The 24,106-nt window shown below is 36.0% G+C and overlaps 1 protein-coding gene across 7 annotated transcripts in view; it reads right to left on the minus strand.

The window, feature by feature from the left end:
* TMPRSS2 (transmembrane serine protease 2) overlaps nucleotides 1-24,106 on the minus strand; it is a 127,468-nt gene that overhangs the window by 63,758 nt on the left and 39,604 nt on the right. For 4 of the 7 annotated variants that reach the window (XM_069074865.1, XM_069074863.1, XM_069074862.1 and 1 more), the window contains 3 exons: nucleotides 22,658-22,731; nucleotides 9,316-9,535; nucleotides 5,136-5,222 (listed from right to left, as the gene is read on the minus strand). In XM_069074865.1, the coding sequence (XP_068930966.1) occupies nucleotides 5,136-5,222; nucleotides 9,316-9,535; nucleotides 22,658-22,672 (322 nt within the window). In that variant the 5' untranslated portion in view covers nucleotides 22,673-22,731. The remainder of the gene's footprint in view (nucleotides 1-5,135; nucleotides 5,223-9,315; nucleotides 9,536-22,657; nucleotides 22,732-24,106) is intronic. The other 3 variants (XM_069074867.1, XM_069074866.1, XM_069074868.1) reach the window with 1 other exon arrangement.

Consider the following 24,106-nt stretch of genomic DNA (forward strand, 5'->3'; position numbering starts at 1 on the left):
AAAATAAACTAATCTGGCTAACTTTTAGTCCTCTTATACTAGCTATTCAACTTCTGTTGGATGCTCGACAACAAGAAAATGCAGGGCTTGGCACTTTCTTCACCCTCTCAAGAAACCTCCTCCAGAACCCACTGAGCTGACGGCTCAGTGAGTGGATCCCATCGAGAGGACTCCCTATACACGATCATATGACCTAATGCCACCATACAGTATCTGTCCATCCATTCATCCCACCCTCTGTATTTGCAATGCTCTTCCCATGACTCAACCACAATGTAATCCATGAGAACACATCATCTTGCCCCAATTACCAGCTATGCCAAATGTTAAGGGTAAGCATGAAATACAACACTCAGAAGTCAATGAACAGTTAACAAAAGGTTTTGTTTCCCCTAACACAGTAAAAATATGCAGTAAGTATAGAGTGGCCCTTAGTTTCTAGAGGTATATCATGCTCTATGTAGTAATTCATCTAGTTAGAAAAGCAGGGTATGGTGACTCTTATGGCTTTCAGATGTCCATTAAATCAGAGGGGCAATAACTGCTGGTGGATGGGACTTTTTAGGCTCTTAGATTGTCTGGAATCTGTGTCAAAGGAGGTAGGGGCCAAAAAGAATCCAGTGACAGGTTTGCTCCTTTTAGGGAAAGCTAATCTCTCTTACATACCTGTTGAGGGAGGAAACCTGATAAATCTTGTCACTCAGATAGATACTGCCATGACAACCATATGAAAAATTTCTCCAAATCACTAATAATTAGAGAAATCAAATGCAAATAAACTCTGAAGTTCCATCTCACATCAATCAGAATGGCAAATATGATAAAAAAGGAAACTTACAATTTTTGGAGGAACTTTGTGAAAGCATACTTTTGGTTAAGTTTTGAATTAGCCCAGCTATTTTGGAAAATAATTTGGAACTATGCTCCAAAATTCATTGAACTATACATACCATATGAATCAGTAGACCGCTACTAGGCCTATACTATAAGGAGATCAAAAAAAGAAGTACTCATATCTATAAAAATATTTATAGCAGCTAATTTTATAGTGGCCAAAAAAAAAAAGGAAAAAAAGAATTACTCACCTATTGAGGGATGGCTAAACAAATTATTGTGTAAGAAGGGTAATAAAATTTTTTTTTGTGAATGTGCTGATAAAATGGACAGTTTCAGAAGAAATGAAGAAGAAATTTATGAATTGATGTGAAGTAAAGTAAGCATAACTAGAAGAACAATTTATACTATTAAAACAACCTTATGAACAACTTTAAAAGACTTTGGAGGGGAGGCTACTTGGTGCAGTGAATAGAGCACCAGTCCTGTAGTTAGGAGGACCTGAGTTCAAATCCAGCCTCAGACACTTAACACAAAAACTAGCCTTGTGACCTTGGGCTAGTCACTTAACCCCAATTGCCCTGCCTTTCCCCCTGCAAAAAGAAAAAAAAAAGAAAAGAATTTTTTGGGGGCGGCCAGGTAGCACAGCGAGTAAGAGCACCGGCTCCAGTGTCGGGATAACCTAGGGATCAAATCTGGGCTCAGATACTCAGCACCACACCCAGAAATAACTGACTGTGTAACCTTGAGCAAGTTACTTAACCCCGATTGCTTTAAAAAAAAATAAATGAAATAAAAGACTTTGGAATTCTGATCAATGCAATGGCAAACCTAAATTCTAAAAGATGGAAGATGAAACAATAGAACTATCTTTTGCCAGAGAAATGATGGGCTTAAAATGAAGAATAAGATAGGGACACGGTTAACTTGGGAATTTGTTTTGACTGTGCATTATTTGTTAATGAGGATATTCTTTTTTTTAATTGTTCATTGAAGGGGGAGTGAAAAAGGAGAGAAAATAAATGCTTTTCAATAAGGAAGAAATAATAAAATTAAATTTTTAGAATATAAATAACTTTGAAAAAGCAGGATAAGTAAACCTACATATTATCAATTTGTGCATACATTACACAACAAAACAACAAAAAATGAAATTCCACTCAAAATTAGTAAATAATACATATAATATGTAAATGTACATTTACCAAGAGGCACACAGAAATACAACTACAAAACTCTCTTTACAGAAATAGAAACCTAAATAAATGAAGAGATGTTAAATGCTCATGTTTAGGTCATAGTAACATAATAAAAATGACAATACTACCTAAATTAATTTACAGATTCAATGCCAAGCCAATCAAACTATCAAACAATTACTTTCGAAAACCAGACAAATTCACAACAAAATTTTTCTGGAGGAACAAAGAGTCCAGAATATTAAGGGAAATTTTATATATACATACATATGCATAAATACACACACATATATGTATATGTGTGTATGTTTATATAATTTTCCTCACAGGAACAAAGGAATATTAGCAGTTCCAGATCTGAAACTAGACTAAAAAATAGTAAATATCAAAAAATATTTGATAGTGGTTAAGAAAAAAAACATACCAAAAAATGGTCATTGGAATAGATTTGGCACACAAGATCCAAAAGCACTGAAACAATAGTGTTTAATAAATCCAAGATCACAAATGACTAGTTTAATAACAAAAACTGATAGAAAAATTGGAAAATGGTGGCAAATAGTCTGAAAGAAATTAGGATTAGATCAACATCTCATACCATAACCCACAATAAGCTCCAAAAAAGATACATAATCTAGATATAAAAGGTCATATCATAGAATAATGTATACCATTCACAACAATGGACAGAGAAAGAGTTCTTGACCAATTCATGAGAGAATCATGGGAGATAAAATAAATAATTTTAATTCCATAAAATTGAAGCTTTAATATAAACTAAAAATTTTGGTTAGAATTATAAGGGAAATAGTTAATTGGCAAAAAAAAAATCTATGCAGCAAGTTTCTTTGATAAAGCTCTCATATCCAAGACATATAAAGAACTATTCAGATTTATAAGAAAAAGAGCTATTCCTCAAAAATAAATGCCTGGAAGCCATGAAGATGAAGTTCTCAAGGGAAAAAGTACAAGATATCAACTACCATGTGAAAAAAAAACTATAAATTACTAATAATTAGAGAAATGTACATAAAACCTACCCTGGGATAACATAACAACATAATTATAACATTCATAACAATCACATTGTAAAGATGACAAAAGAAAGAAATTACAAAACGTTGCAGAGGCTGCTGGAAAACAGGTATGCCCCAGTAGTAGAGGCTATGAATTGGTCTAACTATGCCAGAAAGAAATTTTGAATTAGGAGAAAAAAGTCTATACTATTCATTCTTTGAGGCACTTACATCACCATCAGCTACACACACCAAAGAGGTTTAAAAAAAAGAAAGAAAGCAAGCACCTATATGTGCAAACATATTTACAGGAACACTTTTTGTTGTAGCAAAAAAACTAGTGAACATCCATCAACTGGGGGAATGGCTGAACAAGTTGAACATTATTCAGTTGTAAGAAATGACCAAAGGGATGGAATCAAAGAAACATAGGAAAATTTGTATAAAATTATGCCAAGTAAAATGTGTAGAACTAGAAAAACTATTTATACTGGGGCTACAGCACTGCAAAGTTAAACAACATCAAAGACTTAACAGAACACTGAGCAATACAACGAATAACAAATCACAATTCCAGATGAAGCATGCCTCCTACTTTTTGTTGGAAAACTCACAGAGTAGAATCAGGGAATTTTTTTTTTAAAAACTGTATATCTACATACATACACACCCACATATATACATACATATAAATTTCAAGACACAACCATTACAACACAAATTTGTTAAGCTTTACTATATTTTTGTTACAGGTGAAGGTTTTTGTAAAGGAGTGAAGAGTTTGGGGAAAGAGTTGAAAGGTAATGACAATGCTACAAAAAAATGTTTTAAAGGAAAGATGGGAAAGAAGAGCATCAATACACAATTTTTTAAAATACGTAAAGCATACAAGTAGAGAATTAAGGAGGGGAGTAAGAAGGAGAGAGACAAGCTAACCTTAGTATATATAATTTAATATAAATTTGAAGGAAAAAACTATTTCTAACAGATTTTCAGTTTAATGAAGAATCAGTCTTTTCTAACCTTTGTACATGGAAATGTTTATGTTTACTGATGATTTTCTAGTTTATAATAAGGGAAAAATGCCTAGACTCATTACAGCCAGTGGTTTTCTAAGAGCCACAATAGTACAAAGAGGAAGAGGAAATCTAATTTTTACTTACCTAATTATTTTATTAATTGATAAATTTTATTTTCATTTAAATCATCTCCCTAAAACTTTACAAATAAACTACCTAAAATATATATTTGATCAATCAACAAACATTTATTAAATGCCTACCATATGCCAAGTACTACATTAGATGCAAGGGAGACAAACGCAAAAGTGAGACAGTTCTTGTGCTCCATATCCTTGTATTCTCCTAGGTTACACCATGTTCACAGAAAAATAACTAACATTTCTACAAAATCGATACAAAAACATTCATTAAAAAGAGCTGAGTAAAATCACATAAAAGTGATTTTGACTGGTGCAACTTTACACTTCTGGAGTTTACTATTGTTTAAAAATATTGTCTATTGTGTTAGACCTAAATTTTGTTGCTGTTTGATATTTATTGCAGTGCTAACTTATATAGTTACAGTAATTCTTTGGGTGTTGCCTTCTTTATCCTATACTACTTCCCACAATTTCTATATTTCTACAACATTCCATTGGTGCAAGAATCTTATAATGATGAACTTTCTCTACCAATGTAAATCTGTATCTGCTTTACAACATTTAGTCTTAGCAAGTTGCCTCAGGCACTGAGACTATTGCTTGTTATATATTATTCCTAAAAATACAGTAATATTCTAATACCTTCATTTACTATAATTTGTTCAGCTATTCTCTAATAAATGGTAACACAGTCCAAGAGTCCATAAAATTTTCATAATGAACTTGGAACACACATAATCCATTAGAAACACTGTTTTTCATTATAAAAATTAGATTTTTAATAACAATAATCATTATTAATTATATGTTTAGTTAATTATATGCAACTAATATATTAATGTTGTTGATAATTAAATTGATTGTAAATTATTTATTAATATTAATGAAAATAATAATATAAATTATGAAATTAAATGGACTTACCAAATTTCCAAAGAAAGATAGTTGCAATCACAGCACCAACTAATATTACTCCAATGCTCATAGCAAAACATACAATTTTCTTAGCCCCTAGAATAAGGTGGGAAAAGGAAAGCATAAAACAAAGCCAGGCTATCATAAACCCAACTCCCAACATGTTGTAACATTAAAAATACAGTGACTTTCAAAAGCTTAATTTCCTATTCTTGTTAAAATGTGTATTAAGAATTTTTTTTAAATAACCTGGATACACACCGCCTTACCTGCCTGTCCATGTCATCAGTAATAGAATCATGCTTTATTTATATAAAGAACAAGAAACAAAGACAGATATTAAAACTCCTTCAACAGATTCATGAACTCATTACTGTGGGTATAATCTACATGCTTCTAGATCTTGACCTATCCAAACCTTCTCATGCTAGGGATTTCACCCACAGATATATAAGCTAGAAACTTTCCTCAAGGTTATTAAAAATTGTTAGAAAAAAGTTAAGGGGCGGCTAGGTGGCGCAGTGCTTTACAACATTTAGTCCAGAGCACCGGCCCTGGAGTCAGGAGGACCTGAGCTTAAATCTGACCTCAGAGACTTAAAACAAAAACTAGCTGTGTGACCTTGGGCAACTAACTTAACCCCAATTGCCCTACCTTCCCCCCCTCCAAAAAGCACACAAAAAAGTTACTATACTAGAATGATAAACTATTACTAAGCAAGAACAAACATTAATAAGAAAATGCATGTATTTTTAGGAAATTTGAGTACTAAGTGAATATTACAATGGCCATATAGAGATAACAAACCCAATGCAGAAACAAATCAACACCAACATTTACTCAAGAAATGACTGGTAGAAGCAACAGTAGGAAACAGAAAGAACACTGAACCAGGGATTTTGACCTAGGTTCTAAATACTGTAAAAATAAAAAGCTTACAATATGTAGTCACTTAGGATTTCAAGTGATATTCTCAACCCTGAGCATTAAGTACTGGTAATATTTTTATTTTAGGCAAATTATGTTATCTCTATGGATATCAGTTTCATGTTCAACAAAAATAAGGGAGTTGGACTGTATAATTTCTGTTCTAGTTCTAATATGCCATGCCTCTATAATTCTGATTTTAGAGCTTGGTCCATGAATCAGTAGGAAAGAAGGAGAGAAAGAAAAGAGAAGAGAGGGTGGGTGAGGGGAGGGAGGAAAGAGGGAGGGAAGGAGAGAGAAAGAGACAGGGACAGAGTAAGAGACAGAGAGAGAATCTAGGTGGCACAGTGGACAGAGCTTCCAACATGGAGTCAGAAGACCTGAGATCAAATCTTTCCTCAGATACTTGTGCACCTGGGCAAGTCACTTAACCACATTTGCCTCCAAATTTTAAAAAAAGGGGGGAAAGTAGGATGATTTCAGATTCTGAAGATTTGGGTTGCCTTCTGGGATCCATTCCTATTATTTATGTCATCCTGGGCAAGTCGTTTACTTTCTCTGAATAACATTTTCCATTAGAAAAAAGATAATTATAGTATTATCTCATTGGGTTGTTTTGAAGAAGTTAAGTAACAGAAATGTGAGCAATTATGTTTGTTCCTTTTTGAAAATTAATAAACCTACTTACTCATAGTAAGATTCTCGGAGAGAATCTTAAGTTTACAAGGTACTATACTTAAAACAAGCCTATAAATCAGATAGAACAGATAAAACAGAGACTTCAGAGAGTTTTAACACTTCAAAACCAGCTTTCACTTTAATTTGGAACTAAAGAAAGAACATATTTTCACCCAAAACTCAAAGGAAAGTATAAGTACAAAGATATCACCCAAAGTAATAGGATATTGGACCTAGAAGGGACTACATAAATATGTCCAAGCTTCTGAATTTTATAATGAGGACACTGAGGATGAAATAAGCAAAATGACTTATCCAAGGTCACATTTACCCAAGCAGTAGTATAGCGGAAAGAGTTCTGGGCTTAAGGTCAAGAGAGATTGTGGCTCAGATTCTACCTCTGACATGCCACGGGCAAGCCATTTAATTTCTCAGAGTCTCAGCTTTCTTAATCTGTAAAATAGTTATAATGTCTATATAGTATCTACCTGACAGGATCTGATTGTATTAAAACCAGATAACGTAAACACTCTGTAAGATTTAAAGCATTATCTATTTCAGCTATTATTTGTGACAGTAAGTAGATGGAGTATAACTAGAAACTAGCCCAACATTTCTTTGTACCTTCATAACCTTCTTTCCTCTTATGTTCCAGAAGAATACAAAAGAGGAAGTTGTTAGGCTATAATTGGAATACAAGGGAAAGAGATATTGGTCTTTTTCTTAATCACCTCTCAACCCCTCCTGGTAAAAGTTAACTTTAGGCAAAATTAATCCTCTAGGTGACATTTTTGGCAAATGTTTAAAAAGGGGCTTTCAAGAACACAAACCTAGATAATCCCACAGTGTGTGCTTTCTATCCTTCCCTCATGGAGATGATGATGTTGACAGTCAATAAAAGGGCATATGCTTTTACAAATACTACTGTAATTCTCAACACTTGGAAAAGTTCTTCATGCTTTATTTGTAGAAAAGACAAGGAAATGTGGTTTAAAGATAATCAATATCCACAGTTATGTGCATATGGAATTAGTTGAATTTCCAGAAGCAAGCAGTTAGATATCCTTTGGGTATCTTTGGGTGGATGGATGGATGGAACCCTTGGGAAGGATGCCTCCAATGGAGCATTTAACAGTTTTATAAATAATTTGGATAAAGGCATATAAGGTATATTTATCAAATTTGTGTAGGTGACACAAAACCACTAGGGATAATCAAATACAATAAGACAACCAAATGGTAAAAGACTAGAAGTTGGGTTGAATCAAATATGATACAACTTAACAGGAACAAAGATAAAGTCAACTTCAAAATACAAGATTCGGGAGGTATGGCTGGCTATTGATTTGTCAGGGAAAAATGCTGGAGATTTCAGTGGATTGAAAGCTAAATGTGTCAGCACTCTTACAATGAAGCTCTAAAAGTTAATGCAATTCTGACCTATATTAAGAAAAGCAGAGCTTCCAGAAATAAAGAGGTCATAGCTGTCTCTGCCATAGTCAAAGAATACTTAGGGATTTGCATTCATTTCTGGTCACATTTTAAAAACAACAATGAAAAACTGAACACATCCAAAAAGTAATGGTGAAGGGTGCTGAAGGTTCTCAAATTGATACCATAATGAGATAGGTTGAAAGAACTAGGGAAGAGAGAATTAAGGTAGAAGGCAGAAAGAAGGGAATTTGTAGTTCTGGGAGAATTCTATAGGGAACAGGAAAGGAGGATAGAAGAAAAAAATGAAGATAAAGTACAAATATGAGAAAATGAATGAGAAAGTCACCATCCCAAACTCTAGAAATAACATTTTCTTAAAGATTCATCCCATGACCTACCATAGAAAAAAATTGCTATGCTGAGTCCAAGGAAACAGTTCAACTCTGGAAAGGTATCACTGGAATGTTTCAGTATCAGCTAGTCACCCCAAGAAACTAAACTCATTAATACCATGTTGGTAGAGCTAATATGCACACAGCGCTGCGATAGAAAAAGAGAAAGACACCATGGAAAAGTAAGACACAGCCCTTGTTTCTAGACTTACAATGCTATGAGAGATAAGACATAGACGTCTGAGCAAGTACAGCAAAAGTGAAGCAGAAAGGGGCCGCTGGTTGGTGCGGTCAACAGAGCACAGGCCCTGGAGTCAGGAAGACCCGAGTTCAAATCTGACCTCAGACACTTAGCACTTACTGGCCCTGTGACCTTGGGCAAGTCACTTAACCCCAACTGCTCTCCAAAAGCAAAAAAACAAAAAGAGTAAAGCAGCATTTGATAGAGGGTTAGAAAATAAATGCTATAAAGTTTAGCTTTGAGGGAGGTCACTGTGAGCTTGATCATTTCAAGAAGGCCTACAAAAAAGTCAGATTTAATCTGGATCTTGCAGACTGAGCAGGATTTGAACACAGCAGAAATAGCATGAGCAAAGGTTTGGAGCAGTGAAAACAGTGTGAGATGGTAGAGTCCACAGAGGATTCATGTTGGGCAATTAATAATAAGAGAATGTTCAATGGATAGGGTAGGACTATAAACCAAAGATTCCTAAATGGCCTTTTTATTTAAGGGAAAAAAAACATAAAACGGATCATACTTGAAGTCAACACAATCCCAGATGAAGATTTTGGTTGTAAATGGACTGCTGGTGGTGCTGAAGTTTGAGTAAGAACTCTTGGGATGTACTGTGGCACTGCTGAAGAACAATATGGAGCTGGGTAAGGTACATAAACATTAGTATTCACAAGGTGACCTGCAGGATAGTTTTCCAGTTGATAACCATGGTTTTCATAGTATGGTCCAAATGCTGGTGGCCCCTAAATAATTGAGAAGGGAGAAAAAAATGCAAATTCCTTAATTGTCCTAAGCAATTAAAAAAAAACACATCTAATTCTAACAAGACAAAAAAAGCAACATCTGTCCTATAAAAGTAAAATTGATCTAAACAGAATCTTTCTTAGAATATAATATCAATGTAATCCACTTTAAGAAGAAATAGGAAAAATGAGCAGATAATGAACTGATAAAGATTTGACTTCATCAAATTTTCAGGAAGGCATTTAGCAGCCTTATGTCCTATGTTGGGGCTGCTAGGTGGTTCACTGAATACAGCACCGGCCCTGAAGTAAGAAGCGCTTGAGTTCAAATCCGACCTCAGACACTTAACACCAAACTAGCTGTGTGACCTTGGACAAGTCACTTAACCCCAAATGCCCTAACTTCCCCCCTCCAAAAAGCAAAAAAACGAAAAATCTCCTATGTCTAAGAAGTGATATTCATTCTAACATTTGTTAAATACCCATGAAGCACTAGATGAAAAAGGCCATTTGGAGTAGGGGAGAGAAAGCTGGATTTGGAGGCAGGAAGATTTACCTGAAAGTAAGTCCCACTTTTGACTTATACTGATGATTTGACTCTGGGTAAATAACTTTTCCATATCCCAAGTAATTCTTAGAAGACTATGAATAATAGCGCACATACCAATCTAAGTTAGGAGAGGTAATTCCACAGGAGGAGGAGAAAAGAGGGGGAAAGGAGGAGGAAGAACAATTAGTGATAAATCAAGAATGACAGTTCCTGACTTCACTTCAACATCTATATACAAGATGCTTACAGAAAAGCATGAACCAATGTTAAAGGGTCAAAAGAGATCTAGATAAAGTACTCCAGGAAAAGGGGAAGAGAACATTCAGCCTGGGGGATAAGAAAAGCTTCACAGGGCATGAAGTGGAATCTGAGCCAATTCTTGAAAGAAGATAAGAATAGTTAGAGGCAGAGATGAGATAGGATTGTACTGTGATCTTTGTAAAGATACTGAGCTAGAAAATGAATTGTCAAGCTAGTAGCCCAGTCTGGCTAGAATAAGGTATGTGTAATGAAGGGGAAAAGGAACAAGAAGGTATCTTTTTAGCCAGATTGCAGAAGACCATAGGACTGTTAGATGAAAGAGATTGCATTTTATCTTAGAGGCAAGAGGGAGCCAACTGGAGATGCTTCTCTCATTAAAATGTAAGTTCCAATGAGAAGGGACTGCTTTCTTACCTTTTGTTTTTGTTTTCTGGCACCCTCAGCACTTGGAACAATGGTTGGTAGTCAGTCAAACGAACATAAGTGCTTGAAAAATGTTTGTCAATTGATCTCTAATTGCACTTTTGTCTTTTTTTATTTTATAAGGAGTACCAATTGCATAGCCCCTCATGGCAATTATATAAAAGCTTTCATCATCTGAGTTTTCTTTACCTTTGCCAACATGACAATATATACAATCACAGCTTTTCAGGAACTTTCCCAACGTGAGTTTAGATAGTAAGAAAAGTCAGGATTCAAACTCAGTTCTCTAACTTCAAATCCAGCATTCTTTTTAATACGCCATGCTATTTCCATCTTTCTTCTATCCCATTCTGCCTCTCTTTCTCTAAGAAGTAAGACGTACAAATATAGACATTTCACAGAAGTACTAAGTATATATTGCTCTCACATTCTGACACTTCACAACTTCAATATAAATTCAATAAACTTTTATTAAATGCCTACTATGTACCAGGCACTATGCTAAGCACTGGGGATACAAAAAGAGGCAAAAGACAGTCGCTGCCTTCAAGGAGCTTATAATTTAATTATAATTATAAATAATTATAATCTAAATATTATTATAATCAACATGCAAACAAATATTTACAAAACAAGTAATATACAAAATGGGAAATAATTAAAAGAGGGCAAGCACTAGAATTAAGAGTGGTTAAGGGGGCAGACTCAAGATGGCGGAGTAGAAGCAGGACCTCCCACCCCTCCCCCCCCCGCAGGCTCCAGCTTCCACCTTCCCCAATCCATGTAAAAAGGGGACTCTGAACAAACTTTGGAGCAGCACAACCAAAAAATGAAACAGAGAAGCTAACCTCCCACTGAGGACAGCTGGGCGGGCCAGCAGGAATCAGCCAGAGCAGTGCTCTGGGAGACAAGCCCAGCCCTATGCCTGAGGCTTTACCCTAGGGCGGGCCTGACCAGCACTCCAGATCAGCAGCAGCTGAGACCATTTCCAGATTTATCAACACATAGATGCAAAGGACAAAGTGAGAGGTCAGTGCAGTCTGGGTTTTGAGACCTAGTAAGTGGGAGTGCCTTGACTTTTGTCCCTGGGGCAAGAAGCTGCTGAGCTGCCAGCGCCATGTGGCACCTTCAGCTCCTGGCCTGCAGAGTGTAGGGGGACCAAGCATCAGTCTGAGGGGTAATCGCTCTTCCTTTAACCTGCTTTGATCTGGATTGCAGTCTAGGGTGGAGGTCCTGGGGTTTGTGTCCAGCTTGCAAGAGCTTGTGGAGACCTCAGAGAGGGCACCCAACTATTACCTCTGGCAGCTGAAAAAACCCCAGCATTTGGGAAGAAAGCTCCCCTGTCTGGTGGCAGAGTCCTACTGTGACAAAAAGCCCAAGGGTCAAGTGACTGAGGGGCAACATGACCAAGCAAAGAAAACAAAGCAGACATAAGATTCCAACATTAGACTCCTATTTTGGGGACAAAAAGGAGCAAAGCATGGAACAGGAGGAAGACAGTGAAGTCAAAACTCCTGCACCAAAAGCTTCAAAGGAAAATATGAGCTGGTTACGGGCCACAGAGGACCTTAAGAAGCAGATAAAAGAAGCGGAGGAAAAATTGGGAAGAGAAACGAGAACAATGCAAGAAAATTACAAAATGAGAATCAACAGCCTGACTGAGGAAAATCACAGCTTTAAAAACAGACTAATTCGGGGTGGCCAGACTGGCTCCAGTGTTGGGATGACCTGTGGATCACATCCAGGCTCGGATACTTAGCACCACACCCAAAAATAACTGGCCATGTAACCTTGAGCAAGTTACTTAACCCTGATTGCTTTAAAAAAAAAAAAATAGACTAATTCAAAAGGCAAAAGAGGCTCAAAAAGGCAATAAGGAGAAGAATGCCTTAAAAAGCCAAATTTGCCAGATGGAAAAAGAATCTCAAAAGCTCAATGAGGAGAATCATTGCTTCAGAATTAGATTGGAGCAAATGGAAGCTAATGACTTTATGAGAAATCAAGATGGTGTTAAACAGATCCAAACAAATGAAAGAATAGAAGGCAATGTGAAATATCTCATGGGAAAAACCACTGACCTGGAAAATAGATCCAGGAGAGATAATTTAAAAATTATTGGACTACCTGAAAGCCATGATCAAAGTAAGAACCTAGAAATCATCCTCCAGGAAGTTCTCAAAGAAAACTGCCCTGATGTTTTAGTACCAGAGGGCAAAACAGAGGTTGAAAGAATCCACCGATCACCTCCTGAAAAAGATCCCAAAAAGAAAACTCCTAGGAATATTATAGCCAGGTTCTGGAATTCCCAGTTTAAGGAGAAAATATTACAAGAAGCCAGGAAGAAACCATTTGAATTTTGTGGAAACAAAATCAGGATAGCCCAGGATCTGGCAGCTTCTACAATGAGGGATCGAAGGGCTTGGAATGTGATATGCCAGAGGTCAAAGGAGCTGGGATTAAAACCAAGAGTCACCTACCCAGCAAAACTGAGTATCATATTTCAGGAGAAAATATGGTCATTCAGTAGAATAGAGGACTTTCAAGAATTCTTGCTGAAAAAACCAGAGTTGAATAGAAAATTTGACATTCAGATACAAAAAGCAAGAGAAGCATGAGAAGGTAAACAGGGAAAAGAAATAATAAGGAACTTATCAAAGTTGAACTATTAACATTCCTGCATGGAAAAACAGTAATTGTAACTTATGAAACTTTTCTCAGTAGCTGAAGGGAAGAGAAATACATATATGTCTATATATGAGGGTATATGGGCATATGAATACATATGTGAATATGTATATACATGTTTACAGGTATACATAGATAGAGGGCACAGGACAAATTTAACTGGAAGGGATGATACTTAAAAGGTGAAATTAAAAGGTGAGAGAGGAATATAATGAGAAGAGATGGGGAGAGACAGAATGGGGTAAACTATCTCATAAAGAAGAGGCAAGTGAAAATGGTTACAATGGAGGGGAAGAATAGGAAGGCAAAAGGGAATGGGTCAACCTCATTCCCATTGATTTGGCTTGAGGAAGGAATGAAATACACACTAAATAGGGTATTTCACCCTACAGGAAAGTAGGGGGGGGAAGGGAATGAGAGGGGGGATGATGGAAGGGAGGGCAGGCTGGGGGGGAGGGAAGTTGGAAGCACCCACTTTTGAAAAGGGATGGGATCAAAGTAGAGAATAGAACAAGTGGGAGGTGGGACAGGAGGGAGAGAAATATAGTCAGTCTTTTACAATATATCTACTATGTTATTGTTTTACATTAGACACACATGTACAACCTATACTGAACTGCTTATTTTCCCAGTAAGGGTGGGTAACAAGGGAGGAAGGGAATGAATCTGGAATTCAAAGTTTTAAAATCAAATATTTAAATATATTATTATTATTAATACTATTTTACATGTAATTGGGAAACAAGATATACAGGCACTGGGGCATAGAGATCCACTGAAAAAGTCAAAAGGGGTATGGGAGAAAATATGGGAGAGAGCAGTTTGGAGGAGGGGATATCCTGTGGGACTGCTATTTTGGGGCAGTGGGTAGGGGAAAAACGGGGAGAAAAATTTGTAATTATGGTGGAAATGAATGATGTAAATCAGAAGTTAATAAAGCATTTGAAAAATGAAAAAAAAATTTTTTTAATTTTCAAAAAAGAGTGGTTTAGGAAGTCTTTCTGTAGAGGATGTAATTTTATTTAACACTTAAAGGAAGCCTGGGAGGTCAGTAGTCTGGAGTGGGTAGAGCAGCATTCCAGGCATGTCTGACAACCAGAGAAAATGCCTGGAGCACAGAGATGGAGTATCCTTATGGAATACACAGGATGCCAGCATCATTTGATCAAAGAGTAAGAGTTGGGGAGTAAATTTTAAGAAGTTTGAAAAGGTAGGAGAGGACTATGTTATGAAGGTCTTTGAATGACAAACCGAGCATTTTATATTTGCTCCTGGATGTAATAGTAAGTACTGGAATTTGAGGGTGGATGGGAGAGTTTGAGATGATCATACCTGTGTTTTAGGAAAATCACTTTAGGAGCTATATGGAGAATTAATTGGGGTAAAGAAAGACAAGGCAGGCAGACTCATCAGCAGGCTATTGCAGCAATCAATAGCTGCTTTTGGTCACATGATGGAAATTTAAGCAATTCTCATCATTTTGTATACATATGTTCCTTTCATTCTTTGGGAAAACTGAAGATTTCTGGAGAGAAAATTTTGCATTCATAACCCAGCCCTTAATTTCCTAAAATATTAGTAATTCTGGGATTGATGCATTATGATCTGTCTTCCAAGATTGCCACATGATTCTGTTTTTCCCATTCTTTGAACATTTTAATGATTTTTCTGATCCTTTATTTCTAGTAAATCTGTATTATCTAAATTTTGTGAAAAGCCTTTTATTAATCAATTTTAATGATTTCTCTAAGTTTTTTTTTTTTTTATAAACCCCATGGTAGTTGTTTTCTTCATTATTTCTTCTTGATTTGGGGGAGAAAGTATTTAATATTTTAAATTCTTGTTTAAGTTGCTTCCAGGAATTTTACTTCCTGTATGTTCTTTTTTCACTTAGGTTATAAATTTCCTATTCTTTTTTCAGGGAGGTTGGGGAAGAAGAGTATGCATTTGTGATATCATTGGTAGAAGGAACTCTCAATGTGGACACACCCTCCACCAATCAGACCAAACTGTCCAAGATTTAATCTTTTTTCTTAAGATTATGAACTTAAAAAAAAATAAGTATTTCCACATACATAGTTTAACAGAAAAAGACAACAGTAGTGAAATTATAGATATTGCATACATCTTGATACTTTAAACACAAATAGCAACTTTTTCAAAGTTGTCTGATTTTTTTCTGGGCTTCCTATTATTTTCTGGGCATTTAAAAAAGATTGCTTCAATGACCCATTTTTATTTTTTTTCTCCCCTATCTCTATCTCCCCCCCCTTCCCTACCGCCCATCCAAATGGGGCAAGGGGAAGGTAAAAGACCTTACAAAAATATGCATCATCAAACAAAAAGAGATTCCTACATTAGCAATGCCAAAAACATATGCCTTATCAGCACTTTTGTTCCATCATCTTTCTGTCAGAAGCAGATACCATAGTTCATCATCAGTACTCCAGCTTTGTGAATGGTCGCTGCAAAGTTGGTTTTTCAAGGTGGTTTTCTTTATAATGTTATCATGCAATCTATTCTGTTTCTGCTTGTTCATTCTGCATCAGTTCAAACAGGTCTTGCGGCTTTTCTGAAACTATTAATTCCATGATTTCTTAAAGTACAATAATATTCCATTACATTCATATACCATTATGTGTTGAGCCACTCCCCAATTGACAGGAATTGCTTAGTTTCTGGTCTTTGTTATTAAAAAAAAAGTTGCCATAAACTTTTTGTACAAATGAATCTTTTTTTTTTTATTTCTTTGATCTCCTTGGGGTATTAGCAATGGTTGTTGTTTGTCCTTCATTCTCAGAGAGGACCTGTGACATCAAGAAGGTGATACCATGACTTGCAAGTGATATTGCTGGGTCAGAAGTCACCTTTTAAAGACTTTTTGGGTATGGCTCCAGATTTCTTTCCAGAATAGCTAGATCAGCTCACAGCTCATCTGAGTCACTACCCGGCATCTCATACAATGGAAGACTCAGAACAAGAGGTTTGAAGGAGATGTTACTTTAGTTAAAATCATCTTCCATTAACATGAGGTAGAAGTAATTCTCAAGGTAGTTTAGAAGCAGTCCAGAAGATAAAAACAAACAAAACACAAGAAAGAAGGTTTAAAAAGCAGTCAGCAAAGAGATTCCCTGGCCTCTCTAGAATTCCCTTACCAAGGTCTAAAAGATTGCTTTTATATTCCTCTTGCCCAAAGGGTTCACATTTGGGTCCTAAATCAGTTCACCTGGCAGCAAAATCAACTCCCTCTGTTCGATGTCTATACCACAATGTCCTTGCTTCCAACAGTCCCAGTTGATATCACATTTGTATTTGCACAATGCCGGGCTAGGTGCTTAATAATAGTTTATCAACTATGGACTATTATGGAAGTAGGAGGAGGTTATCTGACATCTAATTCTTGGCCCACTATACAACTATCAACATTACATTAGTGTGCCTGTTTTCTATAGCTACTCCAGTAGGGATCACTTATGTTTTTTAATCATCTTTGTCAATCTTCTGGGAGTAAGATATAAACAGTTTTTTCAATTTGCATTTCTCTAATTATTAATCATTTGAAGTGTTTCACATAGATGTTGATAGCTTAAGAAATTATTTTTTCATGTGTTCTATTCATTTATCTAATGGAAAATGTGCAATTTAGTCTTAGACAATTGCTTGAGGGTACTGAAAAGTTAAATTGATTTACCCACGATCTCATCCTAAAGAGTCAACAGGGTGACTTAAACCCAGTTTTCCCAGCTATAACATTGGTCTTCTGTCCACTACTCTAAACTGACCCTGATTACTTTACTCACTTAAATCTCTGATCTTACAGGAGCTTACCCTAATAAACACATATAGCAAACCATCTATGCCTATCTATCCAGTTCAGTTCCCATACATATCCTCCCAAATTTACCAAAGAATAAAACACACTGGAGGCATTCCTCACTTCCTCCTGTAATCATGAGGATACTAGTGGAGCTCTCTGACCATCTATCCTCTCTAGATCCTTGGAATTACTCATTTTATGCCCTGCTCTCCCCAAGTGCCTCTCCTTTGCCCTCTGCGAGATGTTCGTTTAACCTCTTGACTGGCAATGGTCTTGCAGGTCTTGCTTCCATGCTACAATACTAGTAAAATAATTATATTTTTAAAATGAGCTGCCATCTTGGGGATGGGGGAGGGGAAGGAGGAAGGGAAAATTTAGAACCCAAAATCTTATATAAGTGAATGTTGCAAACTAAAATATGTATATATGAAAAAGATAATAAAAAGTGCTCTGCAATTTTCCAAAAAGCAACCTAGATCATTTTCCTCCCTTTTCTAAACTGTGAGCACAGCTTGTATGCATGTATGTGAATTGTCTGTCCCAGATTTACATATTGTTGGACAATCACTATAGGGTGCCCATTCTAACATTGAAATCTGGGCAATATTCCTCATTCATCTGGTTTTTTTTCTATATGGTTGACAGGCCAAACTTTCGCAGAACTACAAATCTCTTCCAGGAGGCTCTGTAATGTCTTGGGGAACGATGCAGTCAACACAATGTAAGCTACCATGAGATGAATCTATATGGCCTTATCATCAACTGAAAATCCCTCTTCAATCTGTACTCTGAGCTGGATCTCCTCCTTCATGGTGGTAAAATACTTTTCATGAGCACATATATCCCTGTTTTATGCCACATCTGATAGTTATTGTGAGCAAGCCATTAAACACGATTAATACTGCTATTTTCTATTGCAAAGAGTCTTGAATGATCTTACTATATAGATAGGAGTAATCTTGTACAAGACCCATAAGGGTAAAATAAAGTAAAAGCCTGTTCAATAATTAATAAATGCTAAGTACAATGGGATTTTATATTCTCTATATTTTTCTGTCAGTTATGATTCAAATAAATATGGCCCACTGTTGAATATCTGTGCAAGGCCTCCTTTCTTCTTAGTGATAGCTTCATCAAGGGTGCTTTCATTTGTGTATAGATTCTGGTCCTCTTTTTTTGTTTTGTTTATATAGATGTGACAGTAGTCACAGAGGTTATTTTCTCAAATTTTTTTGTCTCAATGAGTTTTCAGATTTTTTCCCCACTCCTTTAGTAACTTACACTCCTTTTAAATTATTTCCTCAATGTTCTTCCTACCTTATACTCAGTTCCTCAATACCCTCACAATAACTCCAGCATAGATGACCTCTCTATATAATTGGTCCAATCCTTCTACTGTTCCGATCTTTGTTCTTTTTGTGCTGTTTCTACTTCATAGAAGTGAACAATTCAGGAACTGTGATGTTTAGGCTTCAAGTGTGGGGCTCCCACTATTCTTTTTTTTCTTTTTTTTTTAAAGCAATCGAGGTTAGGTAACTTGCTCAAGGTTACACAGCCAGTTATTTCTGGGTGTGGTGCTAAGTATCTGAGCCTGGATTTGATCCCCAGGTCATCCCGACACTGGAACCGGTGCTCTTACTCGCTGAGCCACCTGGCCGCCCCTAAGCAATTGGGGTTAAGTAACTTGCTCAAAGTTACACGGCCAGGTGTTTTTGGGTGGGTGCTAAGTGTCTGAGCCCGGATTCGATCCCCAGGTCATCCCGACACTGGAGCCTGTGCTCTTATTCACTGTGCTACCTGGCCGCCCCAGGGTCCCACTATTCTTGATGAAGAGGAACATTTTGTTATAACAATTTTTGCAGATGTTTTCCATTGTTCTTCTTTTCATAATCCATTATACGTTTTTATCCATGAATGTCCTTGGGATGACTTTACTGAGGTAAATATCTTACAAACTTCTTTTTTGGGGGAGAGAAGGGAGAGGGGAGAGACTGGTTTTACCTTCCAATACTTCTCTCTGATTTAAGACAGATAATCAATCTATCATTCTTTTTTGTAAGACTTTATAGACAAGTATATATTTCTAACTTGTTATTGCCTTTGCAAGTCATCACTTTCTATTTGGCAACAAAGTCAAATATTTTCTAAGGCATTTTCAACTTACTATAGTAATTCTTTAACATGGGTTTAACTTCTTTTTTAAAATATTTATTTACGTATTTTTAGTTCTCAACATTCATTTCCACAAGATTATGAGTTACAATTTTTTCTCCCCATCTTTCCCCGACCCCCACCCCAAAATAGCAAGCCCACTGAATACCCCTTCCCCCAATCTGTTCTCTCCTATATTGTCCCCCATTATGCCCCTAACTTTCTAGCAGGGCAAGACTGACCTCTATACCCCAGTGCCTGTACATCTTATTTCCCAGTTGCAAGTAAAAAACAAAATTTTTTTAAACATTTGTTTTTAAAACTTTGAGTTCCAGATTTTTTCCTTTCTTCCCTCCTCACCTGCCCCCACTGGGAAGACAAGCAATTCAATATAGGTCATATATGTGCAATTACCCAAATTATTTCCATATTGTGAAAGACTAACTATATTTCCCTCCAACCTCTCCTGACCCCCACTTATTCTATTTTCTCCTTTGACCCTATCCCTTTTCAAAAATGTTTGCTTTTAATTACCCTCTCCCCCAATCTGCCTTCCCTTCTATCATCCCCCTTCCTATCCCCTAACCCCCTATTTTCCTGTAGGGTAAGATAACCAATTGAGTGTGTATGTTATTCCCTCCTTAAGCCAAATTCAATGAGAATAAGGTTGTTCCATTCCCTTTCACCTTTCTATTCTTCCCCTCCACTGTAAGAGTTTTCTCTTGCCTCTTTTATATGAGATAATTTACCCTAATCTATCTCCTCCTTTTTTCCTTCTCCCAATAAATTCCTCTCTCACCTCAATTTTATTTTTTAGATATCATTCCTTCATATTAAACTCATCCTGTGTCCTCTGTCTATGTATACATGAACATACATATATGCCCACACTCACATATATATTTACATACACATACACCCTCCTATACATTTATGTATGTGTGTATACACACACATATATTCCCTTCAATTATTGTCATACTGAGAACAGTCTTATGAGTTACAATTATCATTTTTCCATGTAGGTTTAACTTCTCCATGAAAATATTACAGCCAGTGTTACATTTCTTCTGTTGTCTGATTCTCAGTTTTCTATTTTCAATAGCATTATTTTAATAATTCTGTGTTAAATATTAATTGTGCACCATTTTTTTCTCATTACTATGCTTTCTTGTTTATTATAAATTCTCTTCTTTGCTCTGAGAAGTTGATGATAAGACTCTTCAAACAAATGACCCAGGGACAAGTTGCACTTCCATAAATTTTTCCTGTCTATTGATGGTCAATTTTATTGTGAGGTTCAGTGCCTAACATTTTTTTAAAATAAGATCTTCCTAATACTTCTATATAACATAGAACCTTTGACCTCTCTCGTTTCTTTCTCCTGAACCATCCTTTCCCATATATTTCCCTGCATCTTCACCTTTCCCCATTTTTGCACTGAAATGCACAAAGCATCAGAGAATAAGTTGACTTTATTTAAAGGTCTTATTGTCTTTCTTATTATATTTCTTTACCAGTATTAATTTTTCCATTTCTTTAAATTCATAATTTATAAGATTATCCTACAGGAAAATGTCTCTTTTTTTCCCACTTGCATTGCAACTGGTATTTTACCTATTTAGATGTTCCTGTAGTAGCACTTTGCTTTTGCTCATTTTCTCTTATTTGGTTTCTATTTCTTTTTAAAATCTAGTTTCCTATATTTTACTATTCATATTAATGTTTCTGGTGGGGTATATGAGAAGCCTGGTTCCCTTCAAATCTCTCACCCAACAATCAAAACTGGAAAGCATTACATACACATAAAGACAAATAGAAAGCTGAATAAAATCAGAAAACTTATTAATATAACAGGAGGAAAGGTCTTTACATTGCTTGCATGAATTAATATAGTTGCCATAAAAATTAATTAAATTATGAATTGTTTTATTATATAATACTTTATATTTTTATTCACACCTAGCATTTTTAAATTCAAGCATTGATAACATATGGGGATGTTATATACAAAATGGTGATGAAAATAATACCCACTTCACACTGCTGTTGAGAAGATCAAATGAACTAAGTAAAATGCCTTGCATTTTAAAGTTGCATATAAATTTTAGCTATCATAATTATGCATTTTTATATCATGCACTCTAAAAGTCAGGTCTTGTCCACATACCATGGCAGTTTAATAACTAAAATAGTATTTACACCGTTACCTCCAATGAAATATTCCTATTAAAGAAATAACCATATATTGGCTGACTAGTATTGGCTGTGCCAATAACTCACCAATAAATAAAATAAGAGTGTCGGGAAAATAAAGAAAGCTGTATGTAATCATTAATCTTAATGGTAACATGGTAGAAGCAAAAGGGAACAAAGACAGTTTAAAAGAAAATAAAGTCTTGTAAAAATGTTTTAACTTGCACCGAAGCCATTTGAGAATATTATATTAAAATGAAATCAATCTGACACAAATATACAGTTGTAGAAAATAAGGTGATTTAAAATTTAAAGTATACTTTAAAAAATAATAGAAAGAAGTCTGTATCCTATTAAACAGTAAGATGTATTTTTAGATTTAAAAGAGAAAAATAAATGCAATGACTCTTGTTACCAGCTTATATAAATAGAGATTGGGAAATTGGTATCAGTTGTTCTATATGTAGCTGCAATGGAATGGGAAGAGGAGAGTTTCAGAGGTGAAAGGCAGTTATCTCCTAGTTGAGTGAGAAAGCTGTGTCTTCCCCAGTTCAAAAAGAAATGTGTGGCTATGGAATAGCTTCTTAGTTATCTTTCTTTGCCTATACATAAAGGAAGTCACACACACAAACACACACACACACACTTTCTCATGGCCCATTCTTCCCCAGACTTCATCCCTCTTCTTTTTTCCACCATCTTTTCTCTTCTAATCTTTACACCCCAAACAAAATAGGAAATGGTAACATGATGAGAATATAAATAATGGATATCAGGATATCACATCATAGACCATGCCTGTAGGCATTATCACTTCATAGTTCTGAGAAAGTAAGTCACTCTGAAGTTGGTCTCTATACCACTACTAACTCCTTAGACTTACCTCTCACATAGAAAATTACTGGGGAAACTAGAAAATGTATATATATTTGTTCATTGTGCAAGTAATACATTTTAAATCCATGGACCATGTTACCAATGGAATTGACAGGAGCAGCTAAAGAACAAATAGCTTAAAAGGTAATAATTAACAACTTACTGAATTTAAAGCCATTTTGGTTTTAGCAGCAACAGCATCAGGCAATCAAAAGCATTTGGAGAATTCCTAATGACCTAGAAGAATAAATAAAAGGAATGTAATATTTGTGTGTTATTCTTCTAAAGTTATCTGATTATTTCTAGCTCTGTGTGTTCAAAGGTAACTAACTGTAACCATTTCATTAACTTAAATTTGAAAGAAAAAAAACACCAATTGCTACCAATATCAATCTTCTTCATTCTCCTGTTCCCCCCCAATACCAGAAGTTCATCTCTTCCCACAGAATTTTAGAGCCAGAAGGGATCTTAAATGTCCAATCTCATCAATTATTACATGCAGAAATTGAGATCCAAAGATATTGAGCATCTTGCTTAAGGTCACACACTGAACTGTTTGCAGTTCGTCACTAGAATCAAACTCTCCTCATTTCAAAGGCAGGGTTTTTTTCCACCTCACCAATCTTGTTTATCCATTTCTGGAGAATTCAACCCACCCATGTTAGTAAAAATATTAAAATTGGTTTTTAAAGATACATAACTAGGGGCAGCTAGGTAGCACAGTGAATAGAGTACTGGCCTTGGAGTCAGGAGGACCTGAGTTATTAAAATCTGGTCTCAGACACTTAACACTTACTATAGCTGTATAACCTTGGGCAAGTCACTTAACCCCAATTGCCTTACCTTGCCTTCTCCCCTCAAAAAAAAAAAAAGATAGATAACTAATCTGTGAAGCCAAGATTGCAGATTAGAGGCAGCCACTCAGCTGAATTCTCCCAACATACCCCTCCAAACAACATTAAAATAATGCTTCAAATCAAATTTTGAAGAGGCAAAGTCAACAAAAGATTAGGGTGAGATATTTTCATGGCCTAAGAAAACTTAAGAGGTCAGCAGGAAAAGTCTATCACCAGGGTGGAGGACTGTGTGGAGCACACACTTACAGCAGGGGCCTTAGCAGTCATAGAAGCAGTAGCTTCAGGAGTTCTCAGTTCAAAGATAGTAAGGAGGTCAGAAAATTGGTCAGAAATAGATTACCGGGGATCCTCTGTTGGTACTGGTTACAGCTGGTACTCATTGGCTACTCTACTGCACATATACAGCTCTAGGTCACAATTCCAGGGTGGAGAAGAGAGCTGATGGTGAGTTACAAGGGAACTGGGATGCTGGTCACAATTCCAAAACAAAGAAGAGTGCTAGTGAGTAGTACTACAGAGGACCAAGGGACCTTCCTGGGTAAAGACCAGAGTGCACGTCAGGACAGAAGTGACCACATCTCTCCCAGGATCACACCACCTTGGAAGTATCAAAACCTGCAGATCCTCATAACTGTTCTGAAAACAACAGCATGAAAAAAAAACAGAAGCTTAAGACAATGCCTCTCCAACCACAGGAGAACAAAGCTCAACTTGAATATAAAATTCAAAGTCAAGAAATAGCCTGGGAAAATGAG

This window comes from Petaurus breviceps, unplaced genomic scaffold, assembly GCF_028583685.1.
Source record: "Petaurus breviceps papuanus isolate PSGF00001 unplaced genomic scaffold, PetGlider_PUasm1.0 90897, whole genome shotgun sequence".
NCBI lineage: Eukaryota > Metazoa > Chordata > Mammalia > Diprotodontia > Petauridae > Petaurus > Petaurus breviceps.